Raw genomic sequence first — 22,326 nt, forward strand, 5'->3', positions numbered from 1 at the left:
CATTAAACGCAACAACATTCGCATTATAGGGGTCCCAGAAGGAGAAGAGAGAGAGAAAGGACTAGAGAAAATATTTGAAGAGATTATAGTCGAAAACTTCCCTAACACGGGAAAGGAAATAGCCACCCAAGTCCAGGAAGCGCAGAGAGTCCCATACAGGATAAACCCAAGGAGAAACACGCTGAGACACATAGTAATCAAATTGGCAGAAATTAAAGACAAAGAAAAATTATTGAAAGTAGCAAGGGAAAAATGACAACTAGCATACAAGGGAACTCCCATAAGGTTAACAGCTGATTTTTCAGCAGAAACTCTACAAGCCAGAAGGGAGTGCCATGATATACTTAAAGTGATGAAAGGGAAGAACGTACAACCAAGATTACTTTACCCGGTAAGGATCTCATTCAGATTCAATGGAGAAATCAAAAGCTTTACAGACAAGCAAAAGCTAAGAGAATTCAGCACCACAAGACCAGCTCTACAACAGGTGCTAAAGGAACTTCGCTAAGTGAGAAACACAAGAGAAGAAAAGGACCTACCAAAACAAACCCAAAACAATTAAGAAATGGTCATAGGAACATTCATATTGATAATTACCTTAAATGTGAATGGGTTAAATGCTCCAACCAAAAGACACAGGCTTGCTGAATGGATACAAAAACAAGACCCATATATATGCTGTCTACAAGAGACCCACTTCAGACCTAGGGACACATTCAGACTGAAAGTGAAGGGATGGAAAAAGATATTCCATGCAAATGGAAATCAAAAGAAAGCTGGAGCAGCAATACTCATATCAGGTAAAATAGACTTTAAAATAAAGAATGTTACAAGAGACAAGGAAGGACACTACATAATGATCAAGGGATCAATCCAAGAAGAAGATATAACAATTATAAATATATATGCACCCAACACAGGAGCACCTCAATACATAAGGCAACTGCTAACAGCTATAAAAGAGGAAATCGACAGTAACACCATAATAGTGGGGGACTTTAACACCTCACTTACACCAATGGACACATTATCCAAAATGAAAATAAATAAGGAAACAGAAGCTTTAAATGACACAATAGACCAGATAGATTTAATTGATATTTATAGGACATTCTATCCAAAAACAGCAGATTCCATTTTCTTCTCAAGTGCGCACGGAATATTCTCTAGGATAGATCAAATCTTGGGTCACAAATTAAGCCTCAGTAAATTTAAGAAAATTGAAATCATATCAAGCATCTTTTCTGACCACAACGCTATGAGATTAGAAATGAATTACAGGGAGAAAAATGTAAAAAACACAAACACATGGAGGCTGGAGGCTAAACAATACACTACTTAATAACGAAGTGATCACTGAAGAAATCAAAGAGGAAATCAAAAAATACTTAGAAACAAATGACAATGGAGACACGACGACCCAAAACCTATGGGATGCAGCAAAAGCAGTTCTAAGAGGGAAGTTTATAGCAATACAATCCTACCTTAAGAAACAGGAAACATCTCGTATAAACAACCTAACTTTGCACCTAAAGCAATTAGAGAAAGAAGAACAAAAGAACCCCAAATTTAGCAGAAGGAAAGAAATCATAAAGATCAGATCAGAAATAAATGAAAAAGAAATGAAGGAAACAATAGCAAAGATCAATAAAACTAAAAGCTGGTTCTTTGAGAAGATAAATAAAATTGATAAACCATTAGCCAGACTCATCAAGAATAAAAGGGAGAAGACTCAAATCAATAGAATTAGAAATGAAAAAGGAGATGTAACAACTGACACTGCAGAAATACAAAAGATTATTAGAGATTACTACAAGCAACTGTATGCCAATAAAATGGACAACCTGGAAGAAATGGACAAATTCTTAGAAATGCACAAGCTGCCGAGACTGAACCAGGAAGAAATAGAAAATATGAACAGACCAATCACAAGCACTGAAATTGAAACTGTGATTAAAAATCTTCCAACAAACAAAAGCCCAGGACCAGATGGCTTCACAGGCGAATTCTATCAAACATTTAGAGAAGAGTTAACATCTATCCTTCTCAAACTCTTCCAAAAGATAGCAGAGGGAGGAACACTCCCAAACTCATTCTATGAGGCCACCATCACCCTGATACCAAAACCAGACAAAGACATCACAAAGATAGAAAACTACAGGCCAATATCACTGATGAACATAGATGCAAAAATCCTCAACAAAATACTAGCAAACAGAATCCAACAGCACATTAAAAGGATCATACACCATGATCAAGTGGGGTTTATTCCAGGAATGCAAGGATTCTTCAATATATGCAAATCAATCAACGTGATACACCATATCAACAAACTGAAGGAGAAAAACCATATGATCATCTCAATAGATGCAGAGAAAGCTTTTGACAAAATTCAACACCCATTTATGATAAAAACCCTGCAGAAAGTAGGCATAGAGGGAACTTTCCTCAACATAATAAAGGCCATATATGACAAACCCACAGCCAGCATTGTTCTCAATGGTGAAAAACTGAAACCATTTCCACTAAGATCAGGAACAAGAGAAGGTTGCCCACTGTCACCACTCTTATTCAACATAGTTTTGGAAGTTTTAGCCACAGCAATCAGAGAGGAAAAAGAAATAAAAGGAATCCAAATAGGAAAAGAAGAAGTAAAGCTGTCACTATTTGCCGATGACATGATACTATACATAGAGAATCCTAAAGATGCTACCAGAAAACTACTAGAGCTAATCAATGAATTTGGTAAAGTAGCAGGATACAAAATTAATGCACAGAAATCTCTTGCATTCCTGTACACTAATGATGAAAAATCTGAAAGTGAAATTAAGAAAACACTCCCACTTACCATTGCAACAAAAAGAATAAAATACCTAGGAATAAACCTACCTAGGGAGACAAAAGACCTGTATGCGGGAAATTATAAGACACTGATGAAAGAAATTAAAGATGATACCAACAGATGGAGAGATATACCATGTTCTTGGATTGGAAGAATCAATATTGTGAAAATGACTGTACTATACTACCCGAAGCAATCTACAGATTCAATGCAATCCCTATCAAATTACCAATGGCATTTTTTTACAGAACCAGAGCAAAAATTTAAAATTTGTATGGAGACACAAAAGACCCCGAATAGCCAAAGCAGTCTTGAGGGAAAAAAACGGAGCTGGAGGAATCAGACTCCCTGACTTCAGACTATACTGTAGAGCTATGGTAATCAAGACAAATGGTACTGGCACAAAAACAGAAACATAAATCAATGGAACAAGATAGAAAGCCCAGAGTTAAACCCACGCACTTATGGTCAGCTAATCTATGACAAAGGAGGCAAGGATATACAATGGAGAAAAGACAGTCTCTTCAATAAGTGGTGCTGGGAAAACTGGACAGCTACATGTAAAAGAATGAAATTAGAACACTCCCTAACACCATACACAAAAATAAACTCAAAATGGATTAAAGACCTAAATGTAAGGCCACACACTATCAAACTCTTAGAGGAAAAAATAGGCAGAACACTCTATGACATACAACACAGCAAGATCCTTTTTGACCCACCTCATAGAGAAATGGAAATAAAAAGAAAAATAAACAAATGGGACTTAATGAAACTTAAAAGCTTTTGCACAGCAAAGGATACCATAAACAAGACCAAAAGACAACCCTCAGAATGGGAGAAAATAGTTGCAAAGGAAGCACCTGACAAGGGATTAATCTCCAAAATTTACAAGCAGCTCATGCAGCTCAATAACAAAAAAACAAACAACCCAATCCAAAAATGGGCAGAACTAAATGGACATTTCTCCAAAGAAGATATACGGATCGCCAACAAACACATGAAAGAATGCTCAACATCATTAATCATTAGAGAAATGCAAATCAAAACGACAATGAGATATCATCTCACACCGGTCAGATTGGCCATCATCAAAAACTCTAGAAACAATAAATGCTGGAGAGGGTGTGGAGAAAAGGGAACCCTCTTGCACTGCTGGTGGGAATGTAAATTGATACAGCCACTATGGAGAACAGTATGGAGGTTCCTTTAAAAACTAAAAATAGAATTACTATTTGACCCAGCAATCCCACTACTGGGCATATACTCAGAGAAAACCATGATTCAGAAAGACACATGCACCCCAATGTTCATTGCAGCACTATTTACAATAGCCAGGTCATGGAAGCAACCTAGGTGTCCATCGACAGACAAATGAATAAAGAAGATGTGGTACATATATACAATGGAATATTACTCAGCCATAAAAAGGAACGATATTGGGTCATTTGTTGAGACGTCGATGGATCTAGAGACTGTCATACAGAGTAAAGTAAGTCAAAAAGAGAAAAACAAATATCGTATATTAACGCATATATAAGGAACCTAGAAAAATGGTACAGGTGAACCGGTTTGCAGGGCAGAAAATGAGAAACAGATGTAGAGAACGAACGTATGGACACCAAGCAGGGAAAGCGGCGGTGGGGGTGGTGGTGGTGGTGGTGGTGGTGTGATGAATTGGGCGATTGGGATTGACATGTATACACTGATGTGTATAAAATTGATGACTAATAAGAACCTGCTGTATAAAAAAATAAATAAAATTCAAAAAAATTTTATTGAAATACAGTTGATTTACAATTTTTGTCATATTTTCGATTCCTCATAAAAGTGATATCATATGGCATGTCTTCCTCTTTCTGACTGACTTCACTTTAGTGTGATCTCTAGTTGTCTGTGAACACCTCTTAAAGTGCCTCCCATTTGGACTTTTCCCAGGTGTCATCTGTGGAGCAGTGTTTGGATGTATCTTTGGTGCCTTGGTTATTGTGGCCGTAGGAGGCTTCCTCTTCTGGAGAAAGAAAAGGTGACTATTGCTTATGTTAACAATAATATCCTACTTTTTTTTTTTTTTTTTTTGTGGTACACGGGCCTCTCACTGTTGTGGACTCTCCCATTGCTGGGCACAGGCTCCGGACGCACAGGCTCAGCGGCCATGGCTCACGGGCCTAGCCGCTCCGCGGCATGTGGGATCTTCCCGGACTGGGGCACGAACCCGTGTCCCCTGCATCGGCAGGCGGACTCTCAACCACTGCGCCACCAGGGAAGCCCACGATATCCTACTTTTAAAGGGAGCTTTGTATTGTGGGTAACCAGACAGTCACACAGGTGGAAGGGATAGTATAGTGAGCCCCCAGATCCCCATCATCCAGAGTCTTCACCGTCTGGCCCGTCTTATTTCATCTCAGTCTCTGAGCTGGAGGGTTTTCTTTATTTATTTATTAAAAAAATTTTTTTAAGCATTTATTATTTTTTAAATATATTTATTTATCTGGTTGCACCAGGTCCTAGTTGTGGCTTAGTTGCGGCTTCAGGGCACCTTAGTTGCGGCATGCATGTGGGATCTAGTTTCCTGACCGGGGATCGAACCCAGGCCCCCTGCATTGGGAGGTCAGAGTCTTAACCACTGGACCACCAGGGAAGTCCCTGTGAGCTGGAGGGTTTTAAAGCATTAGGTCATGGTAAACACTGCAACAGAGGGGGCTGCTTTCAAACAGGCGTTCTAGTTCACAAACCAGAGTGTTAAGAGATGGCGTTTTAGAGTCACCTAAGTTTGAACACACGTTCTGTCTCTGACTGGCGGTTAGGGAGCTTGGCTTTAATGTCTTGGATAATCTATGATACGGGGATGATAACAGTGCCTAACTCGTGACGCTGAGGGACATTAAATTTTAAAAAGTGCTTTGACAGTATCTTATACCTCTTATGCTATTATTATTTTATCTGTACAGTTACTCTTTGGGGTAGTTAAATAGTAAAAATAGCAACTCTGTCTGGAGCACTTACTGTGTGCCTGGACTTGTGCTTTCCATGAATTCTCTCATGCATGAGGCTCTATGAGGCAGGTCTCCCAAGCCCCATTGCAAGGATGCAGAAGCTGAGTGTAGGAAGTGTGGAAATGGACTTGAACCTGGTCTTTGCTTTTCATTGCACACCCCCCTGCCTGACCATGCAGGGTGTGAAGCCTGTGTATCAGCTGGGATTTATTCACTGTTATCGGGTGCTGCCAGCCAGGGGATTTCATCCTGGCCCAGGGTTTCTAATGCATCCTATGCCAGGTCTTCTGCCACCACCTTGCTCTCGTGGGTTGACAGGCAGTGCCCGTATTACATCTTTTTGCATTAGATTCTGATTTTTGTTTTGAGGGAGGGGTCAAAAACAGCTTTATTGTTCCTTTTCTTTTTTTTTTTTTTTTTTGTGGTATGCGGGCCTCCCTCTGTTGTGGCCTCTCCCGCTGCGGAGCACAGGCTCCGGACGCGCAGGCTCAGCGGCCATGGCTCATGGGCCCAGCCGCTCCGCGGCATGTGGGATCCTCCCATACTGGGGCGCGAACCTTACTCAGCCATAAAAAGGAACGATATTGGGTCATTTGTTGAGACGTCGATGGATCTAGAGACTGTCATACAGAGTAAAGTAAGTCAAAAAGAGAAAAACAAATATCGTATATTAACGCATATATAAGGAACCTAGAAAAATGGTACAGGTGAACCGGTTTGCAGGGCAGAAAATGAGAAACAGATGTAGAGAACGAACGTATGGACACCAAGCAGGGAAAGCGGCGGTGGGGGTGGTGGTGGTGGTGGTGGTGGTGTGATGAATTGGGCGATTGGGATTGACATGTATACACTGATGTGTATAAAATTGATGACTAATAAGAACCTGCTGTATAAAAAAATAAATAAAATTCAAAAAAATTTTATTGAAATACAGTTGATTTACAATGTTGTGTTAGTTTCTGGTGCACAGCAAAGTGATTCAGTTATACACATATATATTCTTTTTCATATTCTTTTCCATTATGGTTTATCACAGGATTTTTTTTTTTAATCACAGGATATTGAATATAGTTCCCTGTGCTCTACAGTAGGACCTTGTTGTTTATCCATCCTATATGTAATAGTTTTCATCTACTAATCCCAAACTCCCAGTCCTTCCCTCCCCCACCCTCCCTCCCCGTTGGCAACCACAAGTCTGTTCTCTGTGTCTGTGAGTCTGTTTCTGTTTCGTAGATAGGTTCATTTTTGTCATATTTTCGATTCCTCATAAAAGTGATATCATATGGCATGTCTTCCTCTTTCTGACTGACTTCACTTTAGTGTGATCTCTAGTTGTCTGTGAACACCTCTTAAAGTGCCTCCCATTTGGACTTTTCCCAGGTGTCATCTGTGGAGCAGTGTTTGGATGTATCTTTGGTGCCTTGGTTATTGTGGCCGTAGGAGGCTTCCTCTTCTGGAGAAAGAAAAGGTGACTATTGCTTATGTTAACAATAATATCCTACTTTTTTTTTTTTTTTTTTTGTGGTACACGGGCCTCTCACTGTTGTGGACTCTCCCATTGCTGGGCACAGGCTCCGGACGCACAGGCTCAGCGGCCATGGCTCACGGGCCTAGCCGCTCCGCGGCATGTGGGATCTTCCCGGACTGGGGCACGAACCCGTGTCCCCTGCATCGGCAGGCGGACTCTCAACCACTGCGCCACCAGGGAAGCCCACGATATCCTACTTTTAAAGGGAGCTTTGTATTGTGGGTAACCAGACAGTCACACAGGTGGAAGGGATAGTATAGTGAGCCCCCAGATCCCCATCATCCAGAGTCTTCACCGTCTGGCCCGTCTTATTTCATCTCAGTCTCTGAGCTGGAGGGTTTTCTTTATTTATTTATTAAAAAAATTTTTTTAAGCATTTATTATTTTTTAAATATATTTATTTATCTGGTTGCACCAGGTCCTAGTTGTGGCTTAGTTGCGGCTTCAGGGCACCTTAGTTGCGGCATGCATGTGGGATCTAGTTTCCTGACCGGGGATCGAACCCAGGCCCCCTGCATTGGGAGGTCAGAGTCTTAACCACTGGACCACCAGGGAAGTCCCTGTGAGCTGGAGGGTTTTAAAGCATTAGGTCATGGTAAACACTGCAACAGAGGGGGCTGCTTTCAAACAGGCGTTCTAGTTCACAAACCAGAGTGTTAAGAGATGGCGTTTTAGAGTCACCTAAGTTTGAACACACGTTCTGTCTCTGACTGGCGGTTAGGGAGCTTGGCTTTAATGTCTTGGATAATCTATGATACGGGGATGATAACAGTGCCTAACTCGTGACGCTGAGGGACATTAAATTTTAAAAAGTGCTTTGACAGTATCTTATACCTCTTATGCTATTATTATTTTATCTGTACAGTTACTCTTTGGGGTAGTTAAATAGTAAAAATAGCAACTCTGTCTGGAGCACTTACTGTGTGCCTGGACTTGTGCTTTCCATGAATTCTCTCATGCATGAGGCTCTATGAGGCAGGTCTCCCAAGCCCCATTGCAAGGATGCAGAAGCTGAGTGTAGGAAGTGTGGAAATGGACTTGAACCTGGTCTTTGCTTTTCATTGCACACCCCCCTGCCTGACCATGCAGGGTGTGAAGCCTGTGTATCAGCTGGGATTTATTCACTGTTATCGGGTGCTGCCAGCCAGGGGATTTCATCCTGGCCCAGGGTTTCTAATGCATCCTATGCCAGGTCTTCTGCCACCACCTTGCTCTCGTGGGTTGACAGGCAGTGCCCGTATTACATCTTTTTGCATTAGATTCTGATTTTTGTTTTGAGGGAGGGGTCAAAAACAGCTTTATTGTTCCTTTTCTTTTTTTTTTTTTTTTTTGTGGTATGCGGGCCTCCCTCTGTTGTGGCCTCTCCCGCTGCGGAGCACAGGCTCCGGACGCGCAGGCTCAGCGGCCATGGCTCATGGGCCCAGCCGCTCCGCGGCATGTGGGATCCTCCCATACTGGGGCGCGAACCCGGTTCCCCTGCATCGGCAGGCGGACGCGCAACCACTGCGCCACCAGGGAAGCCCCTATTGTTTCTTATTTAAAGAAAAATTTTACATATTTACGGCAAAAAATAAAAAAACAACAAAAAACAGAAAAGAAGGGCAAAGAAAAGAAATAATCCATAATCACACCCATACAAAACTACTCTTAACAACGATGTGATTACAAAACTCACACAAATACACACACACATCCCCACAAACAGAATCATGTTATACATATTTTCTGGCCTGCTTTGTTCACAAGACATTGTGGACGGCTTCAGATCTTCTTCATTTTAAGTGGCTATTGAGTATTCAGCTGTATGGAAATTATTCAACCAATTTCCTGATGTTTTCAGGTATTTTGTTTGTTTGTTTGCCACAGTTGCTTATCCTTGTGTGTAAATCTGGGCACATTCATGATTACTCCCTTAGGCTAAATTCTAAGCTGGGTCAGTGGGTATGCATGTTATCAATTTTGATACGTGCTGTGAAATTGCCTTCCAGAACGTTTTTTTTCTTTTAACGCCAGCATGGGGTTTAGCCAGCAGTACAGGAGAGTGCCAAGTGCCCGACCACCTTGCCGACACTGGGTGTGTTTTCTGGTTTATTACGTTAACTTTATCAGAAAGGCTTTCTCAAAGCCAAAACCAAAACCAAAGCCAAATGAATAACAAACCAAGAGAACAAAAACCAGAGCACTAAATAACGAGTGTGGCTTTACGCTAGGGTGGTGCTGCTGATATGTATTTACCCAGAGGAATTCCTACACATTGCTTGAGTAAGATTCTTCAATACTTTTAGATGGTATAAAAGAGAGTAACTTCACAGGCTTATACTCAGCATTTGCCGCTTAGACCGTTAAGCCTAGTATTCGTGAGCAGGATGTAATGTTGTGTATGAACTAATGCTCAGCGAAAAGGCATTTTGTAGATACACAAAGGGGACAAAGCACAGAGTTAAGCTGTTTTGATCTAATGGGTCTTTTTTTTTTTTCTTTCAAAACAGGAAAGATGCCAAGAACAATGACGTGTCCTTTTCTCAAATTAAGTAAGTCTGTAGAGTTATGCACCTTAATACATTTAATTCCTCAATCTGTTCAGTGCCTATTTTGAGGGTTTATTTTGTTTTTTTTTTTGATGGAAACTGCTTCCATTTTTCCTGATTGACAGGTTTGGACCTAATCATCCAGAAGTTCTTATTAGCCTTGTTATTCTGCAAGGAACCTATGTTTCCTAGACTCCTGAAGCTAGCTTCCTTGCCGTGTTGTACAAGGGCAAGGGGAATCATACTTTTGCCATATAGTCTACCAACAAATATATATTTTGTGATTAAAAAAAGGTTATGAAGATCTAGGAGGAGAGAACTTGCTCAAAGTCACAAAACCAATCAGTTATATAACAGGGTCTAGAAGTCATATTTCCTGATTCATATTTCATTGTTTTGTAAATAACATTATAGTGCCACCACCTGCCACCTCCCGCCTGCCCGCCTATTGTACTATAGGTTTTCTTTGGGAAGATGTTTACTATCATCTCCAGAGTCATGGTTGAATCATTTTTTTCTAACTGCTTATTTTTTTTCTTTCCTTTTCTATGATGAAGACCTAAAAAGTGAGTAAACCCTCCACTTAAAAAAAAAATAACTTGTATTTTTCTATTTTGAGTGTGAACTTGGTTGAATGCAAAAAATCCTGTTTTGTTTTCCTAGATCCAAGTTAATCAAAGTGGAGAATTTTGAGGCCTACTTTAAGAAACAGCAAGCTGACTCCAACTGTGGATTTGCGGAAGAATATGAAGTATGTGGCTATAAGTGTTGTGTTTTTAATTGCTCTACGTTTTTCCTGAAAGTTGGAAAACTGCCTGTTTCCGTTTTATGGTGAAGCTTTGGGTGAGAGGCAGCCCTCTTTGAGGGGAGAGAGAAGCTCTTGCATGTCCCCTGGGGGCCCCTCTGAAACCTCTTGGGGAGGATCCCTCCTTGCTTCATCCAGCTTCTGGAAGCCCCAAGCATTCTTGACTTGTGGCCATATAACCTCCATTTTCACGTCTCCCTTGTGTGTCTGTATCTCAGTGTCTTTTCTCCTCTTATAAAGACACCAGTGATATTGCATTAAGGGCCCTGCCCTACTGCAGTATGACCTCATCTTATCTTGAGTACATCTGCAAAAGCTGTATTTTCAACTCAGATTTCATTCACAGGTACCGTGGGTTAGAACTTCTGCATATCTATTTGAGGGACGCAATGTTACCCATAACATCTCTGCATTCCCACTTTGTTCTGTCATACTCTCTGAGTAGTATAACTAACATTTGAACACTGAGTAAATGAACAACTCATATGTTCTGTTTTTAGGATCTGAAGCTTGTTGGAATTAGTCTACCTAAGTACGCAGCTGAACTGGCTGAGAATAGAGGAAAAAATCGCTATAATAATGTTCTACCCTGTAAGTTGTTTTTTCCACATTACTTTCCCTTTTTTCCATCACTGGCATCACATCTCTAACAGTAGAGGGGAGAAGAATCCAGATACGAACTAACCACTTCCATAGCCATTCCTTAGTCACCTTCTGTGTGCTAAGCATGGTGTTTAGGCATATATGCCATTGAATTCAGTCCTCACAATAGCCTTATGAAATAGGTAGTAGAATAGTCGCTTAGCAGATGAGGAAAATGAGGCACAGAGTTGCTAGGTGATTTGTCCAGAGTCACACAGATAGTCATGGCGGGACCAGACTTGGACCGGGTCTGTCAGTTTCATTCAGGGAAAAGGCCAGAGTCTGTGCTTTGAACCCCTTTATTCCCACAGCTCTTTTATTTCAGTTAGTATAGTTCTGGAATGAAAGGGAGCAGGAGGAGGGCAGGCAGGGAGTAACGCTTTCTGTTTGTCCAGACACGTCTCTGGTTGGCTGCGTACATTCCATGGCTAAATATGAATTACATTTGGGTTCATTCCTATCTTTTTTTTTTTTTTTTAAATTGTCTGTTTTACTTGAAGTTGTGTTTTTCTTTCCTGGCCTGAAATGTTAACTTCTGTTTAGATTCAGGATTTTCTAGCTCCTCCCTTCTTTCTCTTCATTCCTCGCCGCCCCTCCAGAACTTGTATTGACAGCAGACATTGACTCATGCGTGTTCTGAGAGAAACGCTTTTAAAACTAGGCTGTCGGGGGGCTTCCCTGGTGGCGCAGTGGTTGCGAGTCCGCCTGCCGATGCAGGGGACATGGGTTCGTGCCCCGGTCCGGGAGGATCCCACATGCCGCGGAGCGGCTGGGCCCGTGAGCCATGGCCGCTAATAAATAAATAAATAAATAAATAAAAACTAGACTGTCGGGATCTGCCTCAGCTCTGCGCTTTGAGGGTTAACTCAGGATTATTGGCCTGTTCTTGCGGATGTCTGTGGAGATTTTCAGATCCAGAGTTTGGCTGTTGTTTTTATTGGGAAGATTTTAGGCTGAAACTCATGTTGGTAACTGGGTTTAGAATTGTTGTTATTTTGTTCAGGGGAGGGTGAGATAGTGGATAGTCAAAGACAGGGAAACATAGGAGCTGCTGCTTATAGCTCAGGCTGATAGTTGAGATTTTAAGGATATTATTTCATTTCTGGAGTTGGACAATTTTGTGTGTGTGTGTTTCGAGATGACAGTATATAGGAAACATGAGAATTTTATGCTTTACATCCTTCTACTTATAGTAGTCTTTTTTTAAAAAAATTGAAGTATAGTTGATTTACAATGTTCTGTTAATTTCTGCTGTACAGCAAAGTGATTCCATTATATATATATATATATTATATATATACACACTCACATTTTTTTTCATATTCTTTTCCATTATGGTTTATTATAGGATATTGAATATAGTTCAGTATGACTGTGTTATACAGAACCATGTTGTTTATCTATTTTATATATAGTAGTTTGAATCTGCTGATCCCAAACTCCTAATTTATCCCCCCACCCCCTTTCCCCTTTGATAACTATATGTTTGTTTTCTACGCCTGTGAGTCTGTTTCTGTTTTGTAAATAAGTTCATTTGTGTCATATCTTAGATTCCACGTATACCACTTACCATAGTCTTATACATTCAGTTTATTCTTGCATTTGGGACTGTCTTTTTATAACAACTTTTAAAAAATGAGAATAGAGAAAGTGTGAAAGTCTTAACTGAGTATCTACCCTGCTGTAGTGGAAAGGGCACTGGATTTGAATTCTGACTGCCATTCACCAGATGAAAGTGCTTGGAAAGATCACTTAATCTCTCTGACCCTCAGTTTCCTCCTCTTTAAAATGGGCACAGAAGCTTGTAGTGTGGTTATAAGGAATAAATAACATTGCTGAGGCCCTTCCCTGGCTCATGGCACTCACCCAAGGATGGTAATAGTTGGTTTCACCTGAGAAGGCGGTCTGGAGTGGTTGAGACCTTGGGACCTGGTGCCAGGCTGCCCGGGTTCGAACTGTGGCTCTGCCACTAGCTCTGCCCAGGTGATCATGTAACTTCTCTGTGCCATAGTCACATCTGGTGACTGTGGGAATGCAATAAGTTCGTGGATGTAAAACGCCAAGCCATGCAGCTTCAAGGTGTGATGGAGCCCCTGGGTTGCCATTTTGTACTTTTTTCTCTTGTATTCAACTCACCTCACACCTTTGCTTCTATTCTAATATGGAACTTTTTTCTTTGAACGTCGCAGACGATATTTCCCGTGTCAAACTTTCAGTCCATGCCCATTCAACTGACGACTACATCAATGCCAACTACATGCCTGTAAGTGGAGAGTGGGGCTCATAGTGTTGGCTGGTTAGGAGGAGGTCCTCAGAGCTCCTCTTGCTGCCTCTTTGAGGTTAAATGTGTGCCGCTTTCCATTTTTAGGGCTACCATTCCAAGAAAGATTTTATTGCTACGCAAGGACCTTTACCCAACACTTTGAAAGATTTTTGGCGTATGGTTTGGGAGAAAAATGTCTTTGCCATTGTCATGTTGACCAAATGTGTTGAACAGGGAAGGGTAAGTATCTTTTATTTTTATTATTATTCAGTTCAATTTGTTCATTCATATTTACTGTGGTGGGAGGGTATCTTAAAAATGATTTGTCTTTTTTTTTAAAAAAAACACTCCCCCAAACATTAGCACCTCTGTTCTTAGAAGTGTGTTTTCTGACTTTTTCTCCTCTAAGAGAAAAGTTTTAGAAAAACATTAAAAAATTCTTTGTTATCATTACCTTCCTTTGTGGACAGAGAGCAATGTTCTCTATTCATTAAGTCACCGCTGCTGGCATTAATGAACAGCAGGGGTTGGGTTAGTGAGGCGGAAGAAGTCACGTGCAGCTCCGTTCTTCATCAGCTCTGTGAGTGAGTGCAAGCCCGACCTGCCTCCGAGCAACCAGCTGCACCTGTGAGATGACCAATTTGACCAACTCGGTGATTTTCAAACTTAGTCTATAGCATTGGGACCCTTTCTTTTTTTTTTAAACATCTTTATTTGGAGTATAACTGTTTTACAATGGTGTGTTAGTTTCTGCTTTACAACAAAGTGAATCAGTTATATACGTATACATATGTTCCCACATCTCTTCCCTCTTGCGTCTCCCTCCCTCCCACCCGGGACCCTTTCTTTATGCAAAATTTCTGATGTATCCCCAGAGAAGTCTCAGCAGTTCCCTCTCCCTTCTGATGGCCTGGAATCCCCCCAGGCACTTCCATCAAAGATAAGATTTCTTCTAGTAATAAAATCCCATCTTTCCATAAATGGACCAAGGAGAGTTGAAAAACATGGGCTAAATTCAGAAAGCCTGTGCCTGAGGGATAGGACCTAATGCGCTTTCTGAATTGTTTCATGTAGGTTCGTTACTTGAAGAATAGGATAGGAGTCAAGTCCCTTTTCTTTTTTGGGCCGTGCTAGCTCCCCAACCAGGGATCGAACCCGTGCCCCCCTGCACTGGAAGGGCGGAGTCTTAACCGCTGGACCACCAGGGAAGCCCCAAGGAGTCAAGTCCCTAAGCCAGTGGTTCTGAAACTTTAATGTGCGTCAGAGTCACCTGCAGGGTGGTTCCGCCTCCAGAGTTTCTAAGTCAGAGGGTCTGTGGTGGACCTCCCGGTTGCATTTCTGACAGTTCCCCCAGGGTGCATGCTTTGAGTAGCGCTGTCCCAGAGATAGTGCCAACCTGTCAGGCATCATTTCTTTTTTTTTTTTTCAATAGTAGAGCTTTTATTTATTCATTTATTTAATTTTTGGCCGCGTTGGGTCTCCGTTGCTGCACACAGGCTTTCTCTAGTTGTGGCGAGCGGGCTCTAGAGCCCAGGCTCAGTAGGTGTGACGCACGGGCATAGTTGCTCCGCGGCATGTGGGATCTTCCCGGACCAGGTCTCGAACCCGCTGTCCCCTGCATTGGCAGGCGGATTCTTAACCACTGCGCCACCAGGGAAGTCCCTGGGCATCATTTCTTTTAATGTTCTGTTCTTTCACTTTAATTTAGCAGATGTTTATCCAGCCCCAAGTATGTTAAGGTCCTGTGCTAGGGGCTGGGCTTGGAGGAGGGAAAGGTAACAAAGAACAGTTAAGAGGTGGTTCCCTTCTTCATATTATTTGTGACACAGAAGGCTGGGTTCTGCACCCGCTTCTTGCATTAGAACAGGTTATTATGCAAACGAAAGGCCATTGCTTATGAATGCGGATAAACTTCATGGTGCTGTTGAGCCCAGGCCCTCACACATGGAACATTCTCCTAAATATCTGTTAGATAAATGAAAACGACATAGTTAAATTAACGAAGAACAAGAAGATGCATTTAATGGGTCCTTGTTCATCATCAGTCGGGAGAGAAGTGGATGTTACTCACCCTGGGTGAAAGGGGAAGAGAGCCAGTGTATTTTCTGCACTAGATTCTCCATATATGTTATTTTTTCCAATAACAGCCCTGTGAGGTGTTATTATTTTATAGATGGGGAGACTGAAGCTTAGAGTTTAAGAACTTGCCCACAAGGTAGCAACATAAGTCCAGCGGGTAAGAGACAACCTGGGCAAAAACTCCATGTCAGTGTGTGTCCCAGTCCTGTGTTCTTTCTTGGAGCAGTGGTCCAGAAGCCGGGATCTTTTAAAAAATACAGATCCCTGGGTCAGAGTCAGCATCTCTGGAGGTGGGAAGCAGGTATCTGCTTTTTTTTTTTTTTTTTTTTTTTTTTTTTTTTTTTTTTGTGGTACGCGCCCCCCCCTCTGTTGTGGCCTCTCCTGTCGCGGAGCACAGGCTCCGGGCGCGCAGGCTCAGCGGCCATAGCTCACGGGCCGGACGCGCAGGCTCAGCGGCCATGGCTCGCGGGCCCAGTTGCTCCGCGGCATGTGGGATCCTCCCGGACCGGGGCGCGAACCCGGTTCCCCTGCATCGGCAGGCGGACGCGCAACCACTGCGCCACCAGGGAAGCCCAGGTATCTGCTTTTAAAGCAAAACAAACCTCCGAGGTGAGTCAGATATCAGTCAGGGTTAGAAACCATTGCAGGAGAGCACACTTTGGAAAGTTTAGAGAGAGAGTGTGTGTATATATGTGTGTGTGTGTGTGTGTTTTCAGTCAGTTACTAAATAGGGATTCAGATAGTCTCAGAGAGCAGTTGTTTCCTGATTTTTATTTCTGTTCACATCTGCCCATTGACTTTATAAAAATCAAAGACCCCCAAATGATTTAATCTGATTCTCTTTATTGGTGTCCATATTTGTATTGCAATTAGTGTGTATCTAAAAGTATTGGGAAAAGTTCTCATTTCTTCTGCTGCTTAGGGTTATAGGTCAGTCAGAGAAGTTTAGTTCAGGGAGCAGTTAGTGGAATGGCTGCTGTAGGCCTGGGGGAGCTGGGGGGCATGGTGTCCCCTGTGAAGGAACAGCTGCTGCTTAGCTCTGAGTCAGTTTTTGTGCAGAAATGGGGGCTCAGTGTTGGCTAGATCTTCTGATTTTTCAAGAGAAGCCAGAAATCTGGATTTTTAGGGGAAAACTTCCAAATTTACAAGAGTTGGCAGGAATCGTAAATTTAAAAAAAAACAAAATTCCAAGGGTCAGACAGAACCCACCTAAGGGATGGATTCAGACCCTGGGTGGTGCTAGTTTTCAATATCTGGTCTCCTTGTGAGGCTTTCGTGATGGTAGATGGTTTGATCCGAGTCTTTGTATAAAAACACATTTTATTTTAGACCAAATGTGAGGAGTACTGGCCCTCCAAGCAGGCTCAGGACTATGGGGACATAACGGTGGCAATGACGTCAGAAATTGTTCTACCAGAATGGACCATCAGAGACTTCACAGTGAAAAATGTAAGTAAGAGGTCAAGAAGGATAAGTCTCATATAACATTAACGTATATAAATCTTGGGTTGATACTTTTTAGGTTGGTATTAACCAATTTTTGTATGCATCAGAATTATATTTTTGCTTTTTTCTTTACAGAATAAAACAATCCATATCTGCATATACTCTAAGGCAACCCTTTTTGGCTTTGCTTTCTTAAAGAGAATTTCCTAAGTTGTTCTTAAAGAAAGTGAATCTTAAGAGCATGGCTCAGTATCTGTACTCCTTTCCTTCCACTTCCATGTGACCTGCTCATAGAATTTTTGTTACAAATCAAGGCGGTTTTGGATTTTTTGGCTGGAAATATGACATCAGGAGTGGCCATTTGCTGTTGGAATAGTTTACAATGACAGTTACAATAATAGGATTCCAGGACATATACACATGGCCTCCCTTCCCCCAAAACGTTATGAAAACAAATGCAGTTAAATTGTGTAGGCATTCTAGGAAGTCAGTTTATGTGTCCTTTTAATTTTTTTTAAGGATGTTTAAAAATAGAATCAATGTCATGAGCAACATTGATACTTTTGATGGCTGCATAAATCGATATAACCCTCTGCAGTTTATATCAAAGGCATAACAATATCCATCCCCCTTTGATCTGGTGGTTCCAAGTTTGAGAATCTGCCCTAAAGAAATAATCTGAAATATAGGAGAAGGCTTATTATTCATAAAGATGAATCTGAGTATTATTTATAATGGGGGGGGGAAATTTGGAAACCATGCAAATATCTAGCTTTCGGAGTATAGATAATGAAACTATAGGTTATCTAGTCACTGTATCATTATACAGCTATTAGAAATGATGGCTATGGAGACTGCATAATTACCATGAGGAGAAGTTAGAGTGTAATTAAGGGAAATATACTAGGAGACAAAATTTTATGCACATTATGAACAGTGCATAAAAGAAAAGCCTGGAAGTAGAATTATCCTTGAAGATTTCACAGGTCATTTCATGCTACACTGTTGTAGTATATTAACTCTTTGCTGTGTCTCAAAGGCTCTGGCCTCCATTAATACTTATTTCAATTCCTCTCCTGGAGATGCCGTCAAAGCAGTTAATCATGTATTGAATGGGTCACATAAATAAGGCAGTTCACCATAGCTGAGAATCCCTTCAAATGTCATACTTATTTCTATAGATTTCACCCATTTTAAACTGGCTTATCCTTGGTTGCTTTCACTGCTTGGAGTTCGCCCTGTGGAGGGGAATTGTGGGTAGAATTGTCCACATCATTAAAAAAATTACTATTAATTATTTTTATTAACTAAACTCCGGACTTTATTCTCATTTCATAGTTTTCCACTAAAGCCCTTTCCAGTTCACGATCCAATCCAGGATACCACATGGCATTTAATAAAATATTATTTTAAATTGTACAAAATGCATGAATATATTTTCCCTTTAAAAAGTGGGAACATAACTGATAGGGCTGAAAGTGTCCTTTGACTACCACCTCTAACCTGAGCCTCTTTGCTCTTCTGTGGAGATAATACTGAAAATCTGACCTTCCCCTCAGCTCTCTCCTTCTCCCCTCTTTTCTCTCATGGCTGGTTTCTTTCTTTGGATGAGTACTTATAATTAAATCTGTGAATGTTATGTTCATGCGTGACGGGACTTCACAGTACCCTCTTCCCTCACTGCCCTTTTTTCTTACTGTCTTCCACATTTTGAATAATGTGAATGTACTGCTTTTATAATGTATATACATTAAAAATCAAAAGCTTCAAAGGGTAGCTGTCATAAAGAAGATGGAAATGCCAGCAGTCCAGATGTAGGTACACACAGGTGAGGCCAGTGCCCAGGTATAGGCATAATGAGTACAGTTGAATCAGGAATGGGAATGGCCCAGCCTGGGCAGGGTTCTGATAATTAAAGGTATGTGCTTTGGTCCATGTAGGAAACCAGTCTGTATAATAACTAACTCTGTTATAATAAGCTTCACTTTCTATTGTCTATCTGAAGTCGAAATAGATGCTTTTCGGGGGGAGCCCTTTCTCAAAGCCCTACAGTTCTAAATATTTACTTGGTGCTTACCAGTTGCCTATCACTTTATTAAATTCTTTGTAAGACGTGAATTATGAGGCAGTTCTTGCCCCGAAGGCACTGACTATCATAGTTGTATTTGTATAAATTCATTTTTGGTCAGTGACATTTCCAGGTGGGCTCAAGGGATGGGGTTTATGAAACTCTAAGGAGATGCAGGTGTAAGAATGTGAACACATTATTGGCAGGAGGCTGGATTGGGAGGGGAAGATTCTGAACTCAAAATCGAAGGATGAGAGACTTCTGCCTCTGAGCTGAGTGTTAAGAGAAGTGGTTTCACTTCTTGGAACCTTTCTCCTCCTTCTTTAAAGGGGGATAGTAAACCCTCCTGCTTGGCATGTTATGAGGATTTGATGAGTACCTCGAAGTCCCTGCAAGCACTTTATCAGCTGCTGTACCAATGTACAATTCTAATTTGTGGTCATAACCACTTCTGCTGAGCTGCCTTTCAGCTGAGCCGTGCAGTTCAGTCTTCAGGTACTGCTTGATCTAGCTTGCCTTTCTCTCTGGATCTTACATCTTTTCTTGGCTTTTAGATCCAGACAAGTGAGAGTCATCCTCTGCGTCAGTTCCATTTCACCTCGTGGCCTGACCATGGCGTTCCTGACACCACTGACCTGCTCATCAACTTCCGGTACCTTGTTCGTGACTACATGAAGCAGAGTCCTCCTGAGTCACCGATTCTGGTGCACTGCAGGTATGCAGGTGGCTGTCCATGTGTGACAGGTTTCAAACGTAATTATAAATATGGACACTTCTGGAAAAAAAAAAAACCCTAAGAGGGAATGCAATAGGTATTTACAAATTCAAGAAAGGTTTGGATAAGGGACCAATAGGGAATTAGGGCTTATTCCCTAAGCCTTCGACTTTAGAACGGGAGTTGGCAAACTATAGCCTGTGGGTCAGATCTGGTCACCTGCCTGTATTCAAAAAAAAAATCATAATATATTTTAATTTCTTTCTTATTTATAATATTTTGTTTTGAAATATTTCAACCTTACAAAAGTATGGAGAATAATAACAATTTAATCAAGCACAACATGATGCCATATATGTTTCTTTTTGTTAATAATACATTAGAGATATAATTAAAGTCTCTGCTTGCTGGTCTCCTATCCCATTCGCCTTCTTACATAAGTGAATGTGGTCCTAAAGTTGATCTGTATCATTCCCTTCCATGCTTTTATATTTTATTACATATGTTCGTAACTCTATGGTTTTATATAGCTTTAAACTTTTACCAGATTTTATAAGGTATTCATCATTCTGCAACCTGTTTTGTTTAGCATTTTGGTTTGCTATTTAACAATGTTGAAACACATAACTCTAGTTCATTTTATTTATTTAAAATATTTTTTCCACATATAAAAACTGCATGTAAATTAATGAATACAACCTGATGAGTTTGGAGATGAGTATACCCCTGTGAAACCATCACCACAGTCTATTTGGCTGTCTGTTTTTGTAAATACAGTATTATTGGAACACAGCCATGTCCATTTGGTTACATATTGTCTATAGTTACTTTTATGTTATAGTGGCAGAAAGAGTGGATTTGCAAAGTCTGCAAAGCTGAAGATATTTACTCTCTGGCCCTTAACAGAAAAAGTTTGCCACCCTCTCCTCCAGAACAATAAGAAATTAGCTTTGAAGCTGAAGGAATTGATTTTAGGACAGAAGCGGGGAGGGACTTTGTTGTCCTCTGGGGAGTAAATTGATGAAACTTGCCATCCTAGATACAGTGGCGACTTGAATGGGACTGAGATTCAAGACGCTCTAGCAAGGTGTTTTATTTGTGGCATTTGACATGAAAGTAACTTGAGGACTTGGGCCCCAGTTCTAAGCTAGTACAGTCTGACTTGAAAGGTTTCAATTGAGCCAGTTGGTAATGGTCCTGGGCTTGACCCTCAAAGCCTGATAGCGGAGGAGAGTAAGATATATGTATAAATGGGGAAATGGGAGTTTTACAGTAGAGGTAACCCATGCTGATGTGCTCATTTCCCCTTTTTTTCAGTGCTGGGGTGGGAAGGACGGGCACTTTCATCGCCATCGATCGTCTTATCTATCAGATAGAGGACGAGAACACTGTGGATGTGTACGGGATTGTGTATGACCTTCGAATGCACAGGCCTTTAATGGTGCAAACAGAGGTGAGCCCAGTGTCTGTGGCTGACAATTCCCCTTCCCGTCTGTGTTTACAAGATGGCATCATGTCACACACTTGTGTTAAAATATTCCACCCTTCCAGATCTTTCTGGCTCTTGGCTGTGAGGTGGATTTCTTTCAAGACCTTAAAGTGATGTGGGATTGAACTACCCCACGATACCCGATGCAGTGACATAGTCGTCCTGATAGCAGCAAAGGAGCTACAAACCGAGACAGTATCAGGATGCCTCAGCTTGCTGCCACTGACTCACCAAATAATCTTAGCAAGTCTTTGAACTTTGGCTTCTGGGTTTTAAACTCGTAAAACTGGTCTTTTCAACTCTTGATTTCTAAGAAGGTCTGACCATTCTTAAAATAAGCTAATGGAATGGACTTATCAAATATTAATGATACGAAATAGGATAATGCTGCTTTAAGCTTTAACACAGCAATATATCCTCACCCTGCCTTGTAAATGTTAAAGAACGTCAATCATCATAGCTACGGGAGGATGGTGACCAATTGGGAAAATGCATGCTTAATATCTACAGTGTCATTTATGTAAAACTGTTGGGTTTGGCTTTCCCTGAAATGATCCTGATAAGCGATGTGTTCAAGGCATGTTCTCAACACGTGTATTGGGAAATAGCCTTCCTCAAAGCTGTCAGGATGAATGCTCCCTGGCCAGGATAGAGCAGAATATTAATCTTGTATCAGGCCGTCACCCTGAACCAATTCAGAACTCTATGAGTATGTGCTGTGTTTCTGAGTCCAGCCGGGAATGTTCCGGAGGCCTGGGTGCATTGTGTGCTTTGGGGTGGTGCAGCATGGCTGTGGTGGGAAGAGTGGAAGTCACCTCCTGCGTTGGTGGGGACAGAGATCTTCTATTTTCTGCTGTAATTAATATATAGAGTCGTAGTTCTCAATCTTTTATCTGCTTTTGAGAAACACAGAAATCTTATACCT

The 22,326-nt window shown here is 41.3% G+C and overlaps 1 protein-coding gene across 1 annotated transcript in view; it reads left to right on the forward strand.

The window, feature by feature from the left end:
* PTPRJ (protein tyrosine phosphatase receptor type J) overlaps nt 1-22,326 on the forward strand; it is a 183,192-nt gene that overhangs the window by 156,424 nt on the left and 4,442 nt on the right. Inside the window, exons 14-23 of the mRNA XM_055091375.1 lie at nt 4,781-4,868; nt 9,856-9,897; nt 10,452-10,460; nt 10,558-10,645; nt 11,200-11,290; nt 13,531-13,604; nt 13,710-13,844; nt 17,013-17,132; nt 19,752-19,912; nt 21,230-21,365. Of these exons, the coding sequence (XP_054947350.1) occupies nt 4,781-4,868; nt 9,856-9,897; nt 10,452-10,460; nt 10,558-10,645; nt 11,200-11,290; nt 13,531-13,604; nt 13,710-13,844; nt 17,013-17,132; nt 19,752-19,912; nt 21,230-21,365 (944 nt within the window). The remainder of the gene's footprint in view (nt 1-4,780; nt 4,869-9,855; nt 9,898-10,451; nt 10,461-10,557; nt 10,646-11,199; nt 11,291-13,530; nt 13,605-13,709; nt 13,845-17,012; nt 17,133-19,751; nt 19,913-21,229; nt 21,366-22,326) is intronic.

This window comes from Physeter macrocephalus, chromosome 16 (genome assembly GCF_002837175.3).
Source record: "Physeter macrocephalus isolate SW-GA chromosome 16, ASM283717v5, whole genome shotgun sequence".
NCBI lineage: Eukaryota > Metazoa > Chordata > Mammalia > Artiodactyla > Physeteridae > Physeter > Physeter macrocephalus.